General features: G+C 36.0%; 1 protein-coding gene across 1 annotated transcript; it reads right to left on the bottom strand.

Moving 5' to 3' along the window:
- Positions 1–3,146: 3,146 nt before the first annotated feature.
- On the bottom strand, positions 3,147–22,042 carry LOC123819792 (caspase-13-like). The gene is made up of 9 exons (XM_045840406.1): positions 21,959–22,042; positions 15,946–16,200; positions 12,429–12,529; positions 11,465–11,638; positions 9,842–10,076; positions 8,639–8,782; positions 7,392–7,501; positions 5,782–5,885; positions 3,147–3,255 (listed from the first exon to the last, which is right to left on the bottom strand). Exons 1-8 carry the CDS (start codon positions 21,963–21,965, stop codon positions 5,787–5,789), a joined length of 1,125 nt encoding a protein of 374 aa, XP_045696362.1. The 5' UTR covers positions 21,966–22,042; the 3' UTR covers positions 3,147–3,255; positions 5,782–5,786.
- Between the last annotated feature and the right edge of the window lie 707 nt (positions 22,043–22,749).

Here is a 22,749-nt window from a genome sequence, read left to right on the forward strand (position 1 = left end):
CATTTATTTTGAAACTCTATGCCATTAAAAAAATTGCATTTTAATATGTGGGCCATTAATTTTCCCTGTGTTCTAGGCCAAGTGTTAAATTTATTTCTAATTAGACTAGAATTCTTTGCATAGACTTTAATCTAAGGGTTTTCTCAGGGTATTTTTTTTACTTCACTACTTACCTGATCCAGTTTGTAACACAGTCCTGTGCTTCTTGCCACAGAGATACTTGGTGTAGGGAAGAAAACAGAGATTGCAGGTACATTGCTTTCTTTACACATTTATCTTTATTCATTTATTTCTGAAATGTTAAGGGCTTCACATGAGGGTTTCTCTATAAGCCAAGGTCACACACCACTGAACTGAAACAGGCTGAGGTGGCATTAGAGCCACAAAAGGATGGTTGGGCAGTATGCCTGGGGATGTGGAACCATGAGCACTGACCCTGGGAAGCTAAATAGGGAAACATTACATAGCAATGGCCCACTGTGTCCTCAAAAATGAAGATACTGAAAACTGAAAATATTCTAAATATCTACTATAGGTGCATGCATGAGTAAACAAATTGTGCTAAAAGCATACACAATGATACAATACAGTAATAAAACAGGGATGATTTACTAATATAACTAATACATGTAATAACTTGACAAAAACATTATGCTCGTATTATGAGTGAAAGAAGCCATATACAATAAAATACATACCTTATAATTCAAATTATTTAAAGTTCCAGATAGGAACAACTAATATATTTTGATATAAATCAGATCATGGTTTTCCTGAGGAGGAAATGGAGAGGAATTGAGGGCAAGGGCATAAAGGGGCATTCTGGGTGACAGAAATGTTCAACATCTTGATAATGTTATAATAGAGCATGCATTTTTACAAAATAATCAGATTGTATCCTTAAAAGGAATATATTTTATGCTATATAAATTATACTACAATAATGTTGAATTTCAAAAACTAAAATCAATGGTCATAATGATATACTGCATTGGAAATAGTTTGCTGTCTTTTATTTTTATGGACAACATACTCAAACATCAAAAAAATTGGTTGAAACTCCGCTAAGAGAAAGTTTTCTGTAGTGACTAAAACGGAATCACCCACAGTTGGATGTGGATATTTAGATGGAATGGAAATAAAAATTTAGAGATGTTGTTCATCAATTCAGATATGTACCAAGAAAATAGTATTACATAGATAGACTATCACATGGATAAAATCATATAATAACTTAATGGAACAGTTCAATTACAAGTAGTATTTAAAAGAAAGCACACTGATTTAAAAATCCTCATCTCAGAATTGCCTATGATAGCTTGTAAAAATATCATTTTTAATAATAGTAGGTAATATAAAAATCATGAATTTTTGTAGTGTTAATTAACCCTTATAATTCGAGATTCAGTTAAACCTCAGAAGTGAGAACACTTATTGTTTCAGTTTTTCACTGATTTGCAGAAAGTTCAGTACAGTGGTTAATAACTCAGATTCTAGAGCAAGTCAAATTGCATTCAAATCCTGGTGTGTTCTCCTATACACTGTGTGACTTTGGGCAAGTCATTAAAGCTCTCTATTCTTTTATTTTGTTGTGGGTAAAATGGAGATATTGATAGTAATTACTTTATAGTGTTGCTGTGAAAGTTAAATTAGTTGTTTGCATATAAAACCCTTAAAGTACTCAACATCCTTAAAATAACCTTGATATACATTTAATATCCATAAATATTGATGATTATGGCTATATTTGACACCCAGAGCATTCTCTTATTTTAATTCATTTGAGCTATATACTAAAATAATTATCCAGCATTCTGTGTGTATGTAACAGATGTGGTACATCTCCTTACTGAGAAGCTCTGATAGCCATGTTGCCAAAATTCCTCTACCAGCATCCACCCTCCCATAAATTTTAACATTCTCTCTTCCATTACTGATACTCCCCATTCTCTTTCAGTCCTTTATCTGATGATATTTCTATTTCCATATAAATACAATAAGGTTATACCATCTTGAACCAAAAGCCAAATTATTTTAGACAATTGCTCAAGGCTTGTGAAAGAGTAAACTTTTCCTGAAGTTTGGGAATAGGCACATATCTGGAAAGAACATAATCAACAAGAGAGTGTATTTATTTTGTAGAAAGAAAGGTACATGGGAATATGTATTTAATTTGCTAAAATTGAGTTTACTGAGGAAAATATTAGCTGAACCTATGATGTTGGTTAAGGAATGAGCTAGAAAACTGCTCTGTACCACTGTAGACCTTAGGGTTGATGAGTACACTGATGAGGAGCTGAGCATTTTGCAGTTCTGGTCTTCCATGTGGGCACCATCTCCTTTCACCCTGTTGCTGAGGGCAAGTCCTGGCAAGTCTTTTCACTCAGTGAAATGCAGATATTATATGAGTCATAAGCTAGAAAATCCAGTTAGCTTCCTCCACTTCATTTCCAGTCACCCACCATTTCAATTGAAATTTGGCGAGGGAAGTTGGAGATTGAGGGTCAAAAGAAATAAAGAACAAACTGATGGACACAGACTATGTCTATTACTGGAAATGGACATGGACATAGTGCGGGGGCTATGGGGGGAAAGAGAGTAGCTGAGTTGGAAGAGTGTATGAGGAAGTAAATGCGGTTGGACAGAGACTTGACTTGGAGTGGTGAGCACAGAATACAATGTATAGATGATGTGTTGTGGAATTGTGCACCTGAAACCTCTATAATTTTGTTAACCACAGTCATCCTAATAAATTCAGTAAAGAAGGAAATAAAGAACAAAGGAAACAAACAAAACAGAAACATACTCATGGATATAAGGAACAAACTGATTGTTCCCAGATGGAAGGGGAAATGGAGGGTTGGGTGAAAAATGTGAATAGGTTAAGAAGTACAAAGTGGTGGCAACAAAACAGTCATGGAATGTAATGTATAGCATAGGTATAGCACCTATCAGTATAGTCAGTATTACTGATAGAGCATGTATGATGTCACACAGGAGCAAGACTTACCGGGGGGAATCAGTTCACAAGTTATGTAAATATCTAACCATTATACTATACACTGAAACTAAAATATACACTGAATGTCCACTACAATTGAAAATATTTGTAAAAGAAACCAAAATCTAGAAAAAGAGACCAAAGATACAGTTTGTTTCATTTTTATTTAAATACAAAAGATTAAATATTTGTGCCATTCTGGAAAAGGTGCTACTTCTGGAAGTTAAAAATAGAGCTGGACCTCCTGTAATTTCCTGAAGAAGAAAAAAGAACAGAAGGTCAGTATAGTATTTGGTTGGCCCAAAGTTCATTTAGTTTTTTTTTTCCCATAAAACAAAAGACACATTTTTATTTTCACCAATAACTTTATTGATTTGGATATTTTGAGTATGTTGGCTGTCTGCCATCTCGTATAATATTGATTGCTCTCAATTAATGTCTCAATTTGATCACTAATAGCTTCATTGGTCTACTTGAGTGCAGAGCATTGTCCAGAGAGAAATCTCCAGCACACAAACCACTTTTGACACATCCGATCAGTCAGAGCACTTTCTCCATTCACTGCACAAATCATTTTTTGCATTTTTTATGTTTTTACTTTTCTTAAAATAGTAAAGAATACTATGTCAAAAATGTTGTTTATTTCCTTTCATAAATATTACAATAGCCACACAAGCATTCACCAATTTGGTAATTATTTTTTAAATTTTATTTATTTATTTATTTATTTATTTATTTATTTATTTATTATTCAAGAGTGAGAGGGAGGAAGAAAGAGATGGAGAGAAACATCAATGTGTGATTCCCTCCCATGAGCTCTAGACTGGGGACCTGTCCTGCAACCCAGGCAAGTGCCCCAGACTAAGAATCAAATCAGTGACCCCTGTGTTCTTAGGCCAGCACTCAATCCACTGAGTCACAACAGTCAGGGTTAATAAGTATTTTTTTAAACACATGCTGATATGACAGCTGTCACACATAATCTAACAAATTTGTTTCAAATGAAATTAAAAACAACTAAGTTACTAGAGCCAGCTGACAGGTGAAAAAAAAACCACTTTTTGGCCAGTCTAGTAATTCCCAGAAGCCTCAGTATATCCCTTATGATGATTCTTTTTCATCTTCTTCCATAGGTTTTTACCACGACCTTGGTATCAAACTCTACCCATTGCAGTATATTCATAAAAATTACTAAGGGTGATCTTTGGAAAACCTAAGTAGATTCTCATTCCTCTGGTCAAAAGGGTTTCCTTTCTCACCCAGTATAAAACTTTTAGAACATTTACCATGAGATTACCAAGGCCCATGTAGTTGAGCTTTTCACGATATTTCTGTTATTTTCTGTTAAATTTTTCTGTTATTTTCCCCACTCTTATTATCCTCCAGCCCATTGTCTTTTGGCAGAGCTTCAAAAATGTGAGCACATATCTGCCTCGGGGATTTTTTACATGCTAGTCCCTGCACTGAATCTGCATAGAATCACAGGGTACCCTACCTGACTCTTTCCACTCTTTGTTATGATTTGATTATTTTCCTACTCTAAGAAGCCTGTTCTAAATAATCTATTATAATACAAACAATACCCATCTCTTCAATCTTCTTTATTTTCCTTCTTAGATCTGATCACTCTCTGGCACATATCATTTTGTATATTTAGAATCTGTCTCTGCTCACTAAGTATGAGCTTTCAGAGAGCAAGAACTCCATTGTTTTTGTACACTGGTATATTCCAAGCCTTTAGAACTGAACTTGAAACCTAGTAAGTGCTTGATAAATATTAGTCAAATAGCTCAATCCCAAAATGTGGTTCTATTGTACTAATTAGGCAATAAAAGCTACTCTGATGAAGTATTTATGCAATTATTCAACCAGAGGCACAGAAACCAGGAATAAGAGATGGCGAAGAAAGATTTAAAGTATTGACATAAAATTTACTATACAACTGTAATTATGTGGCTGAGAGGGAAATTAATAATATACTTATTATACATATACTTATTATACAGTATGGTATGAAGCAGTTGCGAGTAAAATAATTGTTGGGTTTAAACTTGATGGGCCCATTTTAAATATTTTGACCAAAAAATGTGTCAGTGTTAACATGGAGGCTTACAGGGGTTTCTGACCAATAACTGAAAATCTGAGAGGAGACTCTAAATGTTCTGTGATGTACACAGTAAGAAAAGTCAGAGAACCAGAATCTGCATCAGCACAGACATTGCAGCCCAGGATATGTTTTATACCATCTGGTAACAGGAGCTCAATGTCAGTAATGTGGTAACTCAAAGTCAGCTCCTCTGTTTTTAACATTTTTCAGAATCTGAGGCAAATTTGGTACCTCAGTGTCTGTGAGTACCTGTGTTTGTCCATATGTGTGTCAGGGAGAAAGAGAGAGAGTGCTAGAGAGAGAGAGAAGAAGAAAAGGAAGTGTAACTAGTAATGGAAACATGATTACTGTATTGTTTTAGTAATTGCTACCCTGTGTCCTTCATTGTTTATTGCTTTTTGCCTTCATCAGGCTTATCTCCTTGATGGACTGACAGATTGACTAATTGATTGTGGAGATGGAGAAGGAAGCAGACAAGTTTATGTAAAACAATAAAAAATTCTAATTCCCTAACTATACAAACAAGTAACACCAATTTGTCAACACAAGCAATTGGCTATCTTTTGACATTGGACATCACTACCAATATTACTCTTTCACTTAATTCACCTGCCAACAACTGTAACAGTTACTATTTTCAGTTACCAGGACTGCCAACAACTCTGATATTTACTATTTTCAATTGCCAGGAAACAGGTAGAAATATCTTGTCATGGATAATCGTTCAATGGTGGGCATCTGGGCTTTAACATCTGGTTGTTCAAATGACCGTTGTACCTAAAAAGAAAAAGAGGCAATAGATGAAACATAACTCTTAGCCACTCTCAGAGAACATTTTGCACCATGAGCCAACAAATTCTGAGAATGAAAGGTGCTACTAGGGTTGATGGGAGCAAGACCACAGCCATTCTAATGTCCAGTCACTGCTGCCCTACATTTAGAAGTAAGTCCCCATGTTAGAAAACACTCTATCACAGAACAAATGCCTAATGTCTAATCCAAGGTTTCTCTATCCACATTTCTTCTCTATTTCTTTTCCATCTCTCTTCTACGTATTTGAACTGGATCTCAAATATCCTCTACCCTCAGCCTCCAAGACTAGATCGTCAATTCAATGAGGCACAAAACCCCAACTTTTTACCTTAAAATCTGAACACAACAACTTTCACATCACCACCACCATATTGAATTCTGAAGTTTTGTTTTTGTTTTTGCTTTTTTTTTTTTGCCATGGACTGATCTATGAGGTTGTATTTCTAATATTCTCTTAGCAATGTCCTTGAAATGACAGTGTCTAATTCCTATTCATCCAGCAGGACTCAACTTCTCGAGTTCCCATTCACAGAGACCCTAACTGACATTACAGTGTGATCTTCTCCATTCTAATAAAGGTGCATTCCTCTTTCCCACAGGACTGTACTGTTCTCTACAGTTTTGAGTTTAGGATAGAAACAGCCACACTTCCTCACATTCTTACTGTCTGTACATTTCTTGCTAAAGAAGAAGGCAGGGGGAGTATCTGTTCATTTACTCATGCCTTGTGTTGAAAAAATATCATTTCCTGTGCCAATATGGTGAGGTCTTGAGCAATTCCTACCTTCATGAGGTTTGCATTCAAGTGAGTAATTACAGGTGAAAAACAAAGTACATGTATACCAAGTGAGTGGTGGTCAGAACTGGGGAGGAAAACAAATTAGGAGGCGGGGGGAATAAGGCATATTCTGATCTGGGAAAGATATATAGTCTTCCTTTCTGGACTATTCCATCCAAAAAATGTCTTCTTTATTTTTTTTCAGTGCCCTACATTTTTTTTGTTATGGATTATATCACAGTCTATATTGACACAGTTTGTGTTGGCCTACTTATTAGTACACATCTCTCACAATAATGTAGGCCATCAGTAGCCTTATGACACAATGTCTCATCTAGCCCTGTGTCAGCAAGATCACGACAATTACACATAGAAACCGAAAACATACTTATTTAATAAATTAAGCAACAAAATTAATTGAAAATACTTTCCATTCTTTGCATTTTAAGAAAGTATACTCCATAACATATGAGCTTCTATTTTATATTATTTTGTTCTCTTTTCATTTGCTTCTATGGTGTATTAACATCTTCTTTTACTAAAATCATATTTTAAATCCCAGGTAACAGAAATAAGGGCACCCTTATACTTTCACTTCCCTGACAAAATCAGTCATTGTAACTTGAATTAAGAATAAGAATAATACTTCCTGAAAAAAACAAAAGTGACTAGAGGAGGGAAAAGAAGGTTACCTTCCGAAACACTTCCTCAAGGTGACAGCGCCAAGAATATTTCTGAAAGCATGTGATGAGTTGTGAAATAAAGAAGGAACCCTTTTTGATGTCTCTCCAGGATACATTATCTATAAAGAGAAGAAGTGGTAAGTCTTCGGCTGTGGCCTTGACTACTTTTTATATTACATTTTTTTGTTTTATGGGTATATCCTTTAAGCATAGCTTGGGAATTAACTTGACATGTTTAAGATAAAAACTGATATATCTACATTAATTCATTTATAACAAAGTGGGAAAAACTGGCAGAGATTAACTAAAGGGATAGCTGATCAGAATTGCATGGTGACTGCCTTATATTCTTGGAACTGACACTTACTTTGGGCCTCATCGTCATTCGTTTCATTTGAAAAGATTGAGATACAACTGGAATTACTGCTTTTTCAGTTGAAAGAATAGACACTCAAAGGGTTAAGGAATTTTCCCATGCTCATGCAGTAAACAATAAAAAATGGGCACCAGGCTCCAAGGGTGATTACAGAGTAAAAATCACACTGTCTGTCAGAGTATAATAATCAAGGTAAATGAACAAATCCAAAGGAAACTTTTAAGAGGAGGGAAACTTTAGGACATGGATTGTGGTGATGGTTTCATGGATGTGTACTTATATACAACTCGTTATGTTACATACATTAAGTATATATGTTTATTTTTGTATGTCAGTTAAACCTCCATGCAGTGGTTAAAAAAACACTCAAAACAGAAATTTTCAAATGAGAAACATTCCAGTGTAAGGCTTCTTAAGATGACTACCTAGAGGTCAAGGACTAAACCCTGATCCCCTTCTATTAGGCCTCATTAGCCCCCGAGTATCATTTTCTACCTCTTTTAAGGACATTCACGCCCCTCTGAGGCAGGCAATGACACACTCCAACTAGCATCAAATGGGAAATACGGAGAAAGAGCTAGAGTAGAAAACGGAATTGTTCATTTATTTTAAATGGCATATGTTCAACTGGATTACTTGTATTAGGTTGTTTGAATGATTGGTATGCCTCAGCTTATAAAGCACAGCACTTAAAATACAAGTATAATTCAAAAAAGAAGATATATAGAATCTTTGTTTCTATAAAATAATGAGTAAGTTATTTTGGCAACATTCAAAATGTGCCTTAGATCATTCCTGCATAGAGCCTATCAATATTCTAGAGTCATTCAGGGGTGGCCTCAGGCCCACAGATCCTTGTGTGCAACTGAAAGACACATACGTGGGGTTGAGGAGCAGAAAGCAATGAAGTCCTTCTCCACATGTGCTCTGTGAACCGCATCCTCCTCCAGGTCCTCATGTGGCTGTGAAGAGCTGTCTGCCAAGGCTGCTGGAGAGTCACTGACCCACAATACCCCACGATTTGCTGGAGAGACAACAACTCTGTAAACACTGTGTACCTTCCTCAGTTTGGCTGTCACAATTGCCCACCTCATTCTCTTTGAACATGTATTTTTTCCCTGGCCAGGCACCTCGGTTGCTTAGTGTCATCCCAATGGGACAAGGTTGCGGGTTCCATCCCAGTCAGAGCACATACAAGAAGAATCAACTAATGAATGCATAAATAAGTGCAAAAGAAATTCAGTCTCTCTCTCTCTCTCAAATGAACAAATTTTAAAAAGTGAATAACAATAAAGAAATGTTAATTCTCACCACTTTTATAATTGCACAGCAGACACATACACACACTAAACTCTTCCCCCCCACACACCCATAACTAGGCCTCTGTCTAATGTCTTTGAACAATGTGCCAGGTAGCAGTGAGAGCAGTGAGAGCATCGTGTGTGTAAAGAGTGACAGTAACATAAACCTGACAGAACCCATTTTCTAAGAAGAGCAAAGGAGTTAAAGCCTTATGTGCATAATTTCAGAGCATAGGTATTATTTTTAGCTAAATTATTTCTGTTTTTCTTTCCTAAACATGGCTCCAAAATCCAAGAGCTAACTGGAAGTCAGAAATAACGAAATAAAATTTTGAGAGCAATGCCTAGTACCCTCATTTCCCCACTCAGTTCCCTTTCAATATTGCATGAGGCAAAAAAGGGTGCTGCTATTACAGAATAGCTCCACTTTCAAATGAAATTCTTCTCAAGCCAGAGAATGTCAGAATGTTTGTAAACTATTTACAAGTAAAGCTGTTATTAAAATGATTTCACTCCAAGGGTTAAATATTTTTGTTCAACTTTGATTTAGGAATTCCAAAGATCTCCTTCATCACTTTCTTTGGATTAAACTAAATAGATTATTTCTCAGCTGAAAAGGTAACTTCTTATGATTCAAACCACTTAAGTGGAGTTTCCCAAGAATTCAGTTCACTTTGTTTGCCGTGAGCGGGGACTAAGATTGTTTCCCCTAAAATGAAAACATACATCACAGTCCTCAGCAAACAATTCAGGAACTTTGGACTTTCCCTATCAGAACTCACCACCTCTGCAGGCCTGGACAATGATGACCTTTGGTTTGTCCTTTAGGCTGAGGCAGTGGCAGTTGTTGAACATCCGAAAGATGGTGTCATAAGGCAGCACATCTGGTTCTTCATCTCTGTGCAGAGTCCCACAAATTCCTGCCAGGATGCCATGAGACATGAACACCAAGAATGTGCTGTCTGAGGACTTATGCTCTGGGCGGGCAGCAAATGACTCCAGCACTGACTCCATCTCCTGAAAAAGACCACTATGTCTTACTAGAAGAGGTCAAGCATTGACATTAATCTGATCTCCTACTTATCATGAGCAGTCCAAGAAACATCTATACTGCCCTGGCTGGTGTGGCTCAGTGGTTTGAGTGCCAGCCTGTGAAGCAAAGGGTCACTGGTTCAATTCCTAGTCAGGGCACATGCCTGGGTTGCAGACCAGGTCCCTAGTTGGGGGCATGTGAGTGGCAACCACGCATTGATGTTTCGCTCCCTCTTTCTCCATCCCCTCCTCAAAAACAAACAAAGGAACAAATACATAAATAAAGTATTTTTGAAAAAGAAGAGAAACCTCTTTATGTTCCTATCACTGTGCCTTCATATAGTGGTTACTCAATGGTAGTTGCTTACCTTTTCTTTCAACAGTGTAACAGGGGGTTCAACTGTTTGTTCCTGGTAATATTATTTGAGCTGTCCTCCTGATATATTTTACATTGCCTTATTTTCACTTACATACTTTTTTCTATTACTCTCATTTATCTCATTAATTAATAGGAGTCTTGGGTCACAAATTTATCATACCACTTTCCTTCAAACACCATTCTCTCTGTACTGAGAACAAAATCAAACTTCTGACTAATGTATACTTCTTCCAGTCTGTCCTGTTTCTCCTGCAAGCTCTTATCACTCTGGTCTTCTGTGTTTTTCATGTTCCTATTTTATATATAGCATCGGTATATCATATACAGTTATCCTTCCTGGAATGTATTTTATTCACAAATTTTCAGATCTGTCTTGTTACTGATAGTCTTCTGTCAGCTTTAGTATATTCTCCTACTAAGACTTATCTTTTCCATTGCATTGAAACAAGTAGTACATGATCACCAGTTTTCTCTTTTTTCCCCCACCAACTTTCATCTGTCTTTTCACTCTTACAGAGAGTCATGTAGACATACCAAATCTCTGAAATTTTCTGTTTTGCTTGTAGTTGGATTGCCCACACCAGTAAATATAAAACAGTCCGAGCTCCTTGCCTCATTCACAGACCTGCCCCCAGCACCAGGAATAGGCCCTGGGACAAAGTCAGGACTCAGAATTTGTATGGTGAGTACATGCCTGCTAAACATTCATTATTTAAGAATTGTCTGGGAATATTTGGTCTGAATCCCCATCATCTCTCTTAGGAACTGAGAATTGTGTGGGTACACATGCCAATCACTTTTTGTCTCTTTTTTATAGAATTGAGAAGATTTGGTGCTCAAGAGACAGAGCTTTCACCTATCTAATACTTTCATTTTATATATACACATACATTGTTAAGGTGTTTGGCTGAGATTGTAAAGTTAATTTGATTGTGGGAGGATATGTGCTGAATATGTAACATATACAGGTTTGGGGTGGGTGAGTAGCCCTTACCTTGGCTGTGAGGTTCTCTTGCACTTCCACACTGTAGCCAAGGCCCTCAAGCAGCCCCTTCATCCCTGTGATGTCAAGCTCAGCCCCTTCCCTCCTAGGAAGATGATGAAACTCTCTGTTGCATATGATGAGAGCCAGACGAGTGCGGTCCTTTCTCTCCTTTATTGAATAGATCTGCAGGAAGTGGGTATGCAGTGACTTTGATTTGCCTAAATCTCTTTTAAACTCTCATTCACTAATCACTGTTGCTTTGGCACAGGCTCATATAGCTGCCCTCTCCCCTCTCCTGTACCAGAGACCTGCCATTTTCTATGTAATGAATTGAATTGACAATAGAGAGTGATTTAGAACCTTTACATTATTTAAAAATAAAAGATATACACTGAAAAAATGAAAGTGATTCATTTTTTCAAGAGCCCGGGACTGGACCCAGAACGTATTTGGGATAGTTACTCAGGAATCTTGAGGAGACTAGAACAATTTCTACCCTAACTTTCTCTTTTATCCTCTTCACCTAGACAAATCATTCTTACTCTTCAAGGTTCAGATCAAATTTCATGAAAACCAGGAAACATTTGCTATTGGCTCAGGCTTTGATTATATTTTTGAAACATGGTTCATGTCCAGGCTTTTCAAGTATTATGCAAATAATAACTACTCAGTCCTGCTATCTTATACTCATAAATATTTCTATTTTATGACTGTAACTTAACTATAGTAAATCCCAAATAAGTATGAGGGCAAAAGAGCATACTGAAAGATCCATATTTTATCATGGGACTGAAAGAAAATTGGAATTTGCATGAGGCTACACTATTTCCTCCTTGCTCAAAGCATCTAAGAAAGAGATTAGCGCTGTCTGCACCTCACCTCTCTGCCATTAGTGCTCTAAGAGATCGAGTATTCACGATTTGAAAGCAATTGTTTCTCTCTCTTTCTCTAGTTTGTCTACACAACACAGTACCTCTCCAGCCCTTTCTTTACATAGTTTCAGGAATGCTTCACGAGGACAAAGCTTGAGGGTATCTGTAGATTCTTCTGCTGCCTCAGCTGGTCCAGCCATGTCTGTAGGAACCAAAGGATATACCACATGACATCATATGACAGAAATTTTAACATCTGCATCTGTGAACCAAGTATCACTTAAGGATACTGACAAAGAAGGTAAATCCTGAGAAGTTTTTCAAAATATATTTATGTAAGAATTATCATTGTACTGACTAACCACTAGTATGAAGAGATATATTTTGAGTGGTAAAGAAGGGAGAAATCCTTGTTAGCAGATCCACCCAAAATATAATGATGAATTCTGGTTATTATGAAGAAAACACCTTGATGATTTGGGTCAAATTTAGTCTTTTTTATGGTCATTAAGACAGTTTGATTTTAGCAACATTTTACTCTAGAAATCTCATGCACCTAAGTGAACTTTTTCTTGTCAATGAGCAAGAGTGTGTATTGAGTAAATATCAGATTCGTATCTGAAATACAGTTGAGTCACATATGCAATGAAACATTTTCTAATTTCACATTAAAAAGTAAAAATAAACAACTAAAATTAATTTCAACAACATTTTTTAACAATATATCCAAGCTACTATCATTTCAACATGTGTCACTACCCACAATTTAAGCACTACTAGTTATCGTATAGCTAGTAGCTATATATTGGATCATATGACATCCCACGCCTACTCCTAATTTACAGAGAATAGATACACACATACACACACTTAACATTTAATAGCATCCTGAATCCTGTACCATCCAGATATTATTTTTCCCTGCAACCTCAGCCTGAATCCTTAACTTTTCCACAGGAGTTGAGCTTCTTTGATTCTTTGCCAAGTTGTGAAGTTAGCTATCTCAAGGAGAAATTCTCTATGGCAACCAGAATGCTGATCCCACTGCCAGAGGGACAGCATTTTGGTCAGAGATTCTAATATACACTGTATGTCCTTGCCTCCAAAATGCTGAACTGCCAGTATTAAATTTTCAACCCATGTTTTAAAATGTGAAGTAATAACTCCTCCCAGTTGGAAAAGTTTTTTCTCTGATTCATCCTGGCCTAATCCTTAAGAGAAATGAAATATTTCCCAATACTCCTTGGCAGCATTTGACTGAGATTTTGCAAGAGACTGGGAAAGTCCAGAGCCCTCCCCTCTGTGAGGATGGAAGAATTAATAAACTAGAAGAGGTTTACTGTGATTTTGTTAACAAGATTTTTGTCCATGGTAGGAATAAACCTTGATGTTTAGTTATATGAACCAACCAAATTGATCTCTGATTTTATTTAATTTAAAGGAAAAAGGTAATATTATTCTGTATAAAAATTTCAGTTTTTATATTTTATATTACCTTTACTCATTTATTTTCATTATTTTTCATAATATTTTTGATAAATGTCTTTCTAAAATATATTTTAAAAACTTAAGCTCAAGAGATGCAGCAAATTGTAAGTCTTTAAGGAAACCAATCTTCCTGAACTTTTAAAAATAGATTAAACAGCGACACGTTCTCCATTCCCACTGCAGCAGAGTTTGCCAATGTAAAGACTCCCTGGTTCCTGAGACATGTCAGAGGATATGTCTCTCCTCAAACCTCCTCTTTTTCCCATTTATTTACAAGTTCAGTGAACTCTCTAACTTAAGAAATGTCATCTCCTAATGACTGTTATGTATCTATATATAGATGTAGTGTTTGCAGTTAAAATTGGGAATTAATATTTCTATGTTGCATCTAAAATTATATTTAGTAAGAAAACAATTCCTTACAACATATGCTATCATTACAACACATAAATATTATAGTGCAGCCTTCTATACAAAAGTTTATAGTAAATGGCAGTGCAGTAGAAAGAAATGGGAGAATTTGGGGTTTAGATAAAATGTTTAATATCTCAGTCTCTTCTGTTACCTAATGAAATACTCTGAAACCTCCTTCAATTAATGCAAAAAGGAAGAGATTGGCTCAAGATTAGATAAAGCTATCTCCTTTGGTGTGTCAAAAATTTACAGATATTTTGACATTCTCTAGCTTTGTATTTGAGTACTTATCTCTCTGATGAAATAACAGTACTTGACAGTACTTGGCACCATATACATTTACATAAAACATGGCAGGCCTTATGTCTACCTCCTGCCTACCACTGTCTCTGCTGATGCAGTGGTTTTCCTCAGTTTGGTGTAATGCTCATTGGGGAAACTAAAATTATTTTGAAGTTTCCATTTCTTCAGTTCTGATTCCCAATTGCAGATTTCTCATTTTTGAACGAAATCAAAATTGTCCCCATCCCATCCCAGATTAAAGAGAAAATAATAAACCTGAGAAAATAATAAGAAGGGCCAGTGTAAATATTAATGTGAATGCAGCTTAGCCACAGTCTTGGTCATCTAACACATGTCCGGCCTGCTGGTGGGAATTTCCCTTCTACCTAGCAAAGGGCTAATTAAAGAAGTTATATGTTCTAGTGAGTGCTATATAATGTATGTTGTTTTTTTAAATTTAGTATTATTAATAAATTCCAGTATTTGGGGTTGGGATTTCAGGTTAAAGTCTGTAGCATATAGTAGATTCTTTCACTGGCGAACTTGGACTTGCGGATATATAAGCTCTTAATAACATTCATAATTCAATGTAAGTCAAAAGTTTTGAAATATTTTAATATATTAGACACTGTTTAGGTGTTCCCCTGGTCATATTTCATAGCTTACAGAAATGAGTTAAGCACTAGAAAGTTCTAAATATTATAAGCCAAATAATAATTATGTAATTAATTAATTCATATTTTCCATCTATCTATTCATCTAATATTTATTATGTGCCTGCTTTGTGTCTGACACTCTTCTAAGAGCTATTATTCATAGGCAAAGAAAATAGTTGTACTCTGGATTAAGAAAATTGGTGGATTGGTGGATAGTTCTAATGAGATAGAAAGGGGATAGAAGTGGAATACATTTGATGGGGGGCATCAAGTGTGTCATTTCAGACATCTTCATTTTTGAAGCCAGGGTAGTATTTGAATGGAATGTTGAATATGCAGCTAGAGCTAACTACATCTGGAGCTTGGAGAGCGCAATAGATGAGAGCTAAAATCTTAGGAGTTGTCAGCATATTCCTACCAGTATGATCCTAGCCTTACAAACCCCACAGAGTTACTGAAATTTCCACATGTCAATGATGCTGAGACTGATACTTAAGGAGGTTAAGAAACTTGAAGGAAAGCACACAGTGTCCAAAATGTCTCTACAGTGAGCTATTACCATGAGTTAACTAAACACAAAGGTTAAGCTTCTTAGGTGATTGGAAATCAAATCCCTTCTCACAAAAGCCAAGTAGCCTGTAAAATGACAATGATAGGGTTAGTGAAAGTAATGTTTTAGTAATTTAAGGATGGGAGCATTGAAGACACTGGAGAGGCACTGGAGCTAAATACATTGATGGAAATTTGGGATATTTGTTGTAAATGACTAAATACTTACCTTTCGTTCCAATGGAGAGATTTTCTGGGTTAAGGAAGGTTCGGAGAAGGATTTGACCTGCTTCATCATGTTTTTGTCGCACAACGCCCGCTAGGACTGAGGCCTTGTCTCTAAGTTTGGCATCATAAATTTTTTTCTTTTCAGTTTCCTCCAATTTGAGAATGTTTGTTTTCACCAAGCCATCCAAAAACTCAGTTAAGATTTCTTTACCAATAGATTCCAAAGACTTAAGTGTGTTTTTGTTGTATCTGTCTTCTGTAAGAAACACAAAGATTCCTTCAACTGTGGGCAAAATATAAAGGGTGTTGCCCTAAATATAGGGCTCCCTGTAATGTGAGGTACTCCTGAAATACCTTCTGATTATTTCACTGTTTCATCAGCAAAGTACATACTATTTCATTATAGCCCTGGGATTGTCTCAGTGCATCAAATACATACTTTGTATTTGGGCTTTGTTTAATGACTTTTTGTCACTTAAGATTTTTCATACCTTCTCATCTCCTTTATGTGACATGGGGCCTAATGTCATCCACTTTCTTATATTTATCTTTCTATTTTTCTCCTTCTTATAGTGATGGCAATGGTCTACCTGAAATGTATGCTCCAAGAAAAGTCCATGTTCTTGACTATACTGCACACTTTTTCCACTCTATTAGTGATTATCTACTGATGTGCCTCAAGAATTTCTAAAACATGCAATACCTGACTATTTAGTCAGGGACACTGACCTCTTTTCCTTTAAAAGGTCAATGAAAAAAAATAATGATTGGTAGGGCAGAGGAGAGTGGTGGTGGTGGGGGAAATGGAGACAACTGTACTTGAACTACAATAGAAAATAAATAAATAAAATAAAGTAAAACATGACATCAGCCAATACAACAATCGCCATCCATGTGAAAGATTCAAATGTATGCCTATTTTTTGTCAGATTGGCAAAAAATATATATTTTGGGGTGTCTCACAGAATTGTAGTAATTGGTTTATGTGCGCCATGAGTGGAAAGACATTGACAATCATGGAGCTTGGCAATAGGTCCTACTCCTTCCCCTGTATTTAGTTTCCTTGGTGAAAATACTATGCTTTTGAATCCACATTTTTGTATTCAAAAACAGAATTATATGTATGTGAATACAAAATACATGAAAGATTTTACTCACATCTTTGTACTTAAAAACTTAAAAAATACATATAGGATTGCTGAATACATGAATTAATGAATAAGTGAATACGTGCATCCAGGGTCCTAACACTTTAAAATCTTGTCTCAATCAAAATTCAGAGTTGAAAATAATCTGAAGGCTAATTTTTCAACTGGTAGATTAATTTGATACCAGGTTAATTTATTACTGTCTAGGATAATTTGCATTTTTATAAAGGAATATAAGAGTCAAAGTATTAAATCTTTTTTTTAATACCACAAGTATGATTTGGACATATATATGGGAAGGCAGGATATCTCATCAATTCTCAATTAATTCTAAGGTAATTATCCAGTCCATCTAGATATAAGAATAGCCTTGGCACAGAATGACACTTCCTAAAGAAAATGTGCCAGGATATTGAACAAGAACTTGGGTCTAGAAACAACAGCCTCCTTTTCCATGTTATATCGAATAACTTTTTCAGTAAATGTTTATTGGGCAATGATTATAATAAAGAAACCAGGAAGTTATGAAACCTGAATTAAGAGTTACTTAAATCAATTAATAACAGCTAACATGTCTTGCTTGCTTATAATGATTAAAAAGGAAATACATAAAAAGTAATGCAAATCATCATCATTGTTATTATTATTTCCAATTTCTTTACTAAATACAAACATTAATGTGTTATATCCTCATAATAACCCAATGAGATTATTCCCCCCATTTTACAGATCATTTACCCCAAATCACACAAACTGAGAATTCACATTCTCTTCTTACACTTCAGTAATAATACTTAATATTGATCCCCTACCAATGTTAAATGCTATACATGAATCTTCTCACTTAAAATTTACCAAAACTCCATGTAACTGGTATATTAATAACTTTATTGTATTAAAAAGCAAACAGACACAGATAAGTTAGTTAAGTTATGACCCAAACCATATGTAGAGTACATTGCATATATAGTAAGTGGGGAAAAGGGATTCAAACTCAGGGGGTCAGATCCTCCCACTCTTAAGTCATCATAGTACATTACATGATACTTGGTAAGGAGTTACTTAAAATAACACAAAATGCTGCAGGGACTAGAAGTCTGGGTAAGTTTCTGCATATGAGGCCACAAAGGTTTCTTTTAAAAGGTAGTAGAGACACTAAGATGCAATATAGTAATCAGATGTTAGAACAGAGAGTTTGAAGAATTGCAACAGCATGCAGGATAGTGCATGGAACATTTAGTTTCCCTGAGTTCTGGGTTTCAGTTTCACTTCTCTGTGAAGTTTCACTTCTCCAGTTGAATCTCCGTGTTGAGTGCACTCAACAAGGTGGTATAGAGTGGACAGAACAAATGGCATGGGAAAAAATAAGGTGAACAGTAAAACCAAAGAGGTTTGGTCTTAGGTCTTCTTGTTATCTATATATTCTCATAGCTTCATTATGAATTACTCCCAAATTTATAGATTCATCCCAGATGTAGATACCAAAATCGAGACTCATATATTCATCTCTTCTCAGGGTGCCACAACCTTGTTAAACTCGCCTTTATAAAGTTGACCTGTTTGCTTTTTATTCACCTGTTTTGTCTCTTGTACTAATAAATGATATCTAAACACCAAGTACATCAGACCAATAAAACATGGTAATAGTGAATATCTACCACTTTCTGAATACGTTATGTTCAATCTCACATCAAATTGTATTGATTTTATGTGTTAAATATTTTTTGAATCTAACTGCTTCTCTGCATTCTAATTGTACATTATTCTATTTCAGGCCCACATTCTTCCTTTTTTAATTACTTCAAGAACCTTATAAAGCTATTTTTTCCCTTTCCTGATTCATTCTTTGCATGAAACATAGTGTTCTAAAAATCTAGATTTAATAATGAAATCTCTGGGCTAACTCTAATTTTTTTAAAGATTTTTTATTTATTTATTTTTAGAGAGGGGAAGGGAGGGAGAAAGAGAGAGAGAGAATCAATGTGTGGTTATCTCACGGCCCCCACTGGGGACCTGGCCTGCAACCCAGGCATGTGCCCTGACTGGGAATTGAACCTGCGGATGCTTTGGTTCGCAGCCCACGCTCAATGCACTGAGCTACGCCAGCCAGGGCTAGCTTACTCTAATTTAGATAGTCTTATTTATTCATTCTCATCCTCCATAATTCTACCCACCTCATTCATTACATTTGAAACCTTGTGCTCTTCTTTTAGTTTCTAGGAAGCCCTTACTTAAGGATCTCTATGTGGGCAGTCTCCTAACCCCACCCTTTTTCTTATTCCCCTACTGCTCTATTTATTCTTTATTTCTCAGGTTAGATGTGACTTCTTCCAGGGAATCCTACCTGATACTCCCAGACTAGACAAAGTATCAGAGGAATATGCTCCCAGTATACCTTGTTTCTCACTGGGCAAGCCATTTTTTCTTGTAGTTAATTATTTAATAATGTCTAATCAAACTCAGTCATTTATATGTGTTGGTCAATTTTACTTGTTTTCTTTTTATAGTGCCTTTCAGTTTCTCACATTTATTATCTAATTATGCCCTCATTGCAATCTAATAATCTGTGAGGCCAGCCTACCTGGTCAAAAATGCAGCCATGAGCGTGTACTTAATCTATTACTCTCCAGCCAAATGATGGATTAGTGTTGTGAAGAAAAGCAAAGAAAACAATCAATCCTTTATTTCAGGAATTTAAGTTAAATGTTGTGAGATGGGTCATAAAACCTGGAAATAATTATAACAGGGAAGGAAACAAAGAGAAAAGAAAAGAGCAAGGAAGTATGAGTAAGGGAAATACAAAAGTTATCATTTGTTTGTGAAGCTGAAGTCATCTTTTAGAGGGATTAATGGAAAAATGGATAAATATATTTAGAAAGGTAGGAAAACCTGTCTGAAAAGTTCAGAAATTTTAAAGCAGCAATAGGGAACGACTGTAGTTCCTGAGTAAAACCATTGCATGCATAGATACCTAGAATGTGAGAACTAAAAGATAGATAATTAATCATTTTTCCTAATGATTCTAATCTGGAAAAAAACTATGCCAGACCAGTTATATGAGAATTATCTGTAGATATGTTAAAGGTTATAAATGTCTATGGTCTATTCACAGTGCGTACCACTCACGAGTTTTCTTATGTTTCATGCGCCATCTGTTAAGGACCGCTCAAGAGTTTTCCCGTGTTTCACAGGCCTCAATTCACAAGCAAAAATGAAGTATAAACAGTTTCTGCTATCAGAAGAGTCTCACAAACAATGGGAAGACAAAGAAACAATTCCCAAATGAAAGGAAAGGAGGAAGCCTCAGAAAGAATTCTAAATGAAATAGAGGCAACTCAACTATCAGATACTGAGTTCAAAGCAATGATTGTCATGAAGCTCAATGAGCTCACAATGAGCTACCAGAAACTACAGGGAAGCTATAATGAGCTCACTACAAACTATATCAACATAACAAAGGAAATAGAAACTATCAACAAGGGTCAAGAGGAAATGGAGAACAGTTTCTGCTATCAGTGGTGAGAGACTGGATAACAGATGACAATAATGAAGGCTCTCCAGAACCAGAGACAAATCTGTGCAGCCCTTCTCCTGGGAGTACAAGGAGAGCACCTCGGAAAGATCCACCCAAAATGTTGTCAGGTGATATGAAGCAGCATGAACGTATGTATATTCCAGCGAGTGGAAAGAAAAATTTTCCTACGAGAGCCTGCAGACTTTGTTTGTGCTGCCCATGGAAAAAGGAGCGAATCTAGATACTTATGTAAATTTTGTTTGGTCCCTCTTCATAGAGGAAAATGTTTTATGCAGTACCATACGTTAAAAAAAGTAGTAGGAAATTTAATTGTTTAATTAGTTGTTTAATTGTTTTTGTAAATAAAAATGTTATAATTATTGAAAAACAACACCTAAAGTGCATTATGATCTGTAGTTATGATGATTTAAATAACGTGCAGTTTGCCCAAAAACGTGTGGTCCCCAGCGTATGTCTTAGAGATTTCTATGCGGTATGCAATGTGTTAAGAAACACAAGGTCAGTATAATTTGAATAAATTGAAATTTAAAATATGATTACAGATTATTCAGATTTGCTGATCTAGTTGAATCTCTTCCATTTCAGATCAGGAAAATGAAGCTAAGAATATATGACATGTTTGAATACTAGCTGCATAAATAGCTAATAATTCTATCTCTTTTGCTTTTTCAGCTTCTGAGTATAAGAAATATGACCCGAAAGTACACAGGATGGCCAGTAGTACAATATGACCAGTAGTACACAGGATGGATTGGGGGATTACATCCTGGTGAGAGCAAAACCAATTAAAAAACTGTGGTAACAATCCAGGAAAAAACTGCACTAGAGTCAGTAGCACCAGGACTAGAGAGACAGGAGAAAAAATAGTCACCTTAAAAGACCAAGTATGCAATTCAATATAGGCAATGGCAAAGAGGATAGAATAAAAGGCTCATTTACATGATTCTGGGAGCAGTGTTTATTACCTAAATGATTAATTCAAAATCAACAGGAAGTGAGATCTCAGAGTGCATTTAGAACTTTCAGAAATTGTCTCATACACAAATAACTTACTCTGTTTGTCTCTGCCCTCCCCTTCATTGCTATAAACTGAAAGGAAGGAATTAACTATCCCTGGGTCTAAAATATCTGGAAATCTTTCTTCCCTCCAGCCTCTCTAAGGCAATGTCCCCCAATGATTCAAATTACATAGAATTAATAGGGGGAAAGATTCAGCTTGCAAACCACACAAGTTCTTCCCTTTCATTATTTCTGTTTGCCCCAGAGCAATGAATAAAGTGTTTCCTAAAACCTAAGTCCCTGACCCTCAGTCAGAAAAGACCCCTACTCACCAGCCATAGATAACAGCCTCAGGCCCTTCCTGCTGCTGTAAGTGAGCCACAGCCTGAAAAATGAAAGCTACTGGGCATTTCTTTAGTGCAGGGGGCGGGGACATCTAATCACAGATTGTGCAACTGCTGCTTGGAACTTCAGGGTTCACGTCCATCTGGAATTCCCCAGTAGTCAACAAAGGTGTTTATTAGCCCTTTGGGGAGAAAAGTTTCCTCCTTTAGGAAGAAAGAAAATGTGAATGACAGAATATTTTTCTATGGACTACCAACTCTGACTGTTTTTTCCCTCCTTTTCCTTCTCTCACTTTATTTTCCCCCACATTTCCTTCTCCCTGTTCTTTTTCTGATCTCTCAGTATTGCTTCTAAAGGAGTTTAAACTAACAGGTCTCATTTCACTTTCAGATAAGAATTACCCAAATTAACTGTTTCCTGTTTCAACTCTTGTGGCTTTGTCCCCTCCCTGTTTCCCTTTGAGTTTTTATGGATAAATTCTTATTTATTTATTTATTTATTTTTAATTTTATTTTAATCATTGTTCAAGTACAGTTTTCTCCCACTTACTCCCATTCCAGCCTTAAAGAATCTTCATCTTCACTTCCCTCATGCATTTCTTTAACTGCCTGTCTTCCTTTACATTTAATTTTTACTGAAGCTGAATTCTGACTATGCTATTTTGATAGTCTCCAAACAGTGAGTGATAATAGAGGCAGTCATAGGTTGTAGTAGAACAAATGCATGGCAGTACAGAAATGATATGCCCAGAAGAATAATTAGTGGGGGGAAAAAAAGA

Source organism: Phyllostomus hastatus, unplaced genomic scaffold (assembly GCF_019186645.2).
Source record: "Phyllostomus hastatus isolate PE091 unplaced genomic scaffold, TTU_PhHast_1.1 phas_contig_113, whole genome shotgun sequence".
Lineage (NCBI taxonomy): Eukaryota > Metazoa > Chordata > Mammalia > Chiroptera > Phyllostomidae > Phyllostomus > Phyllostomus hastatus.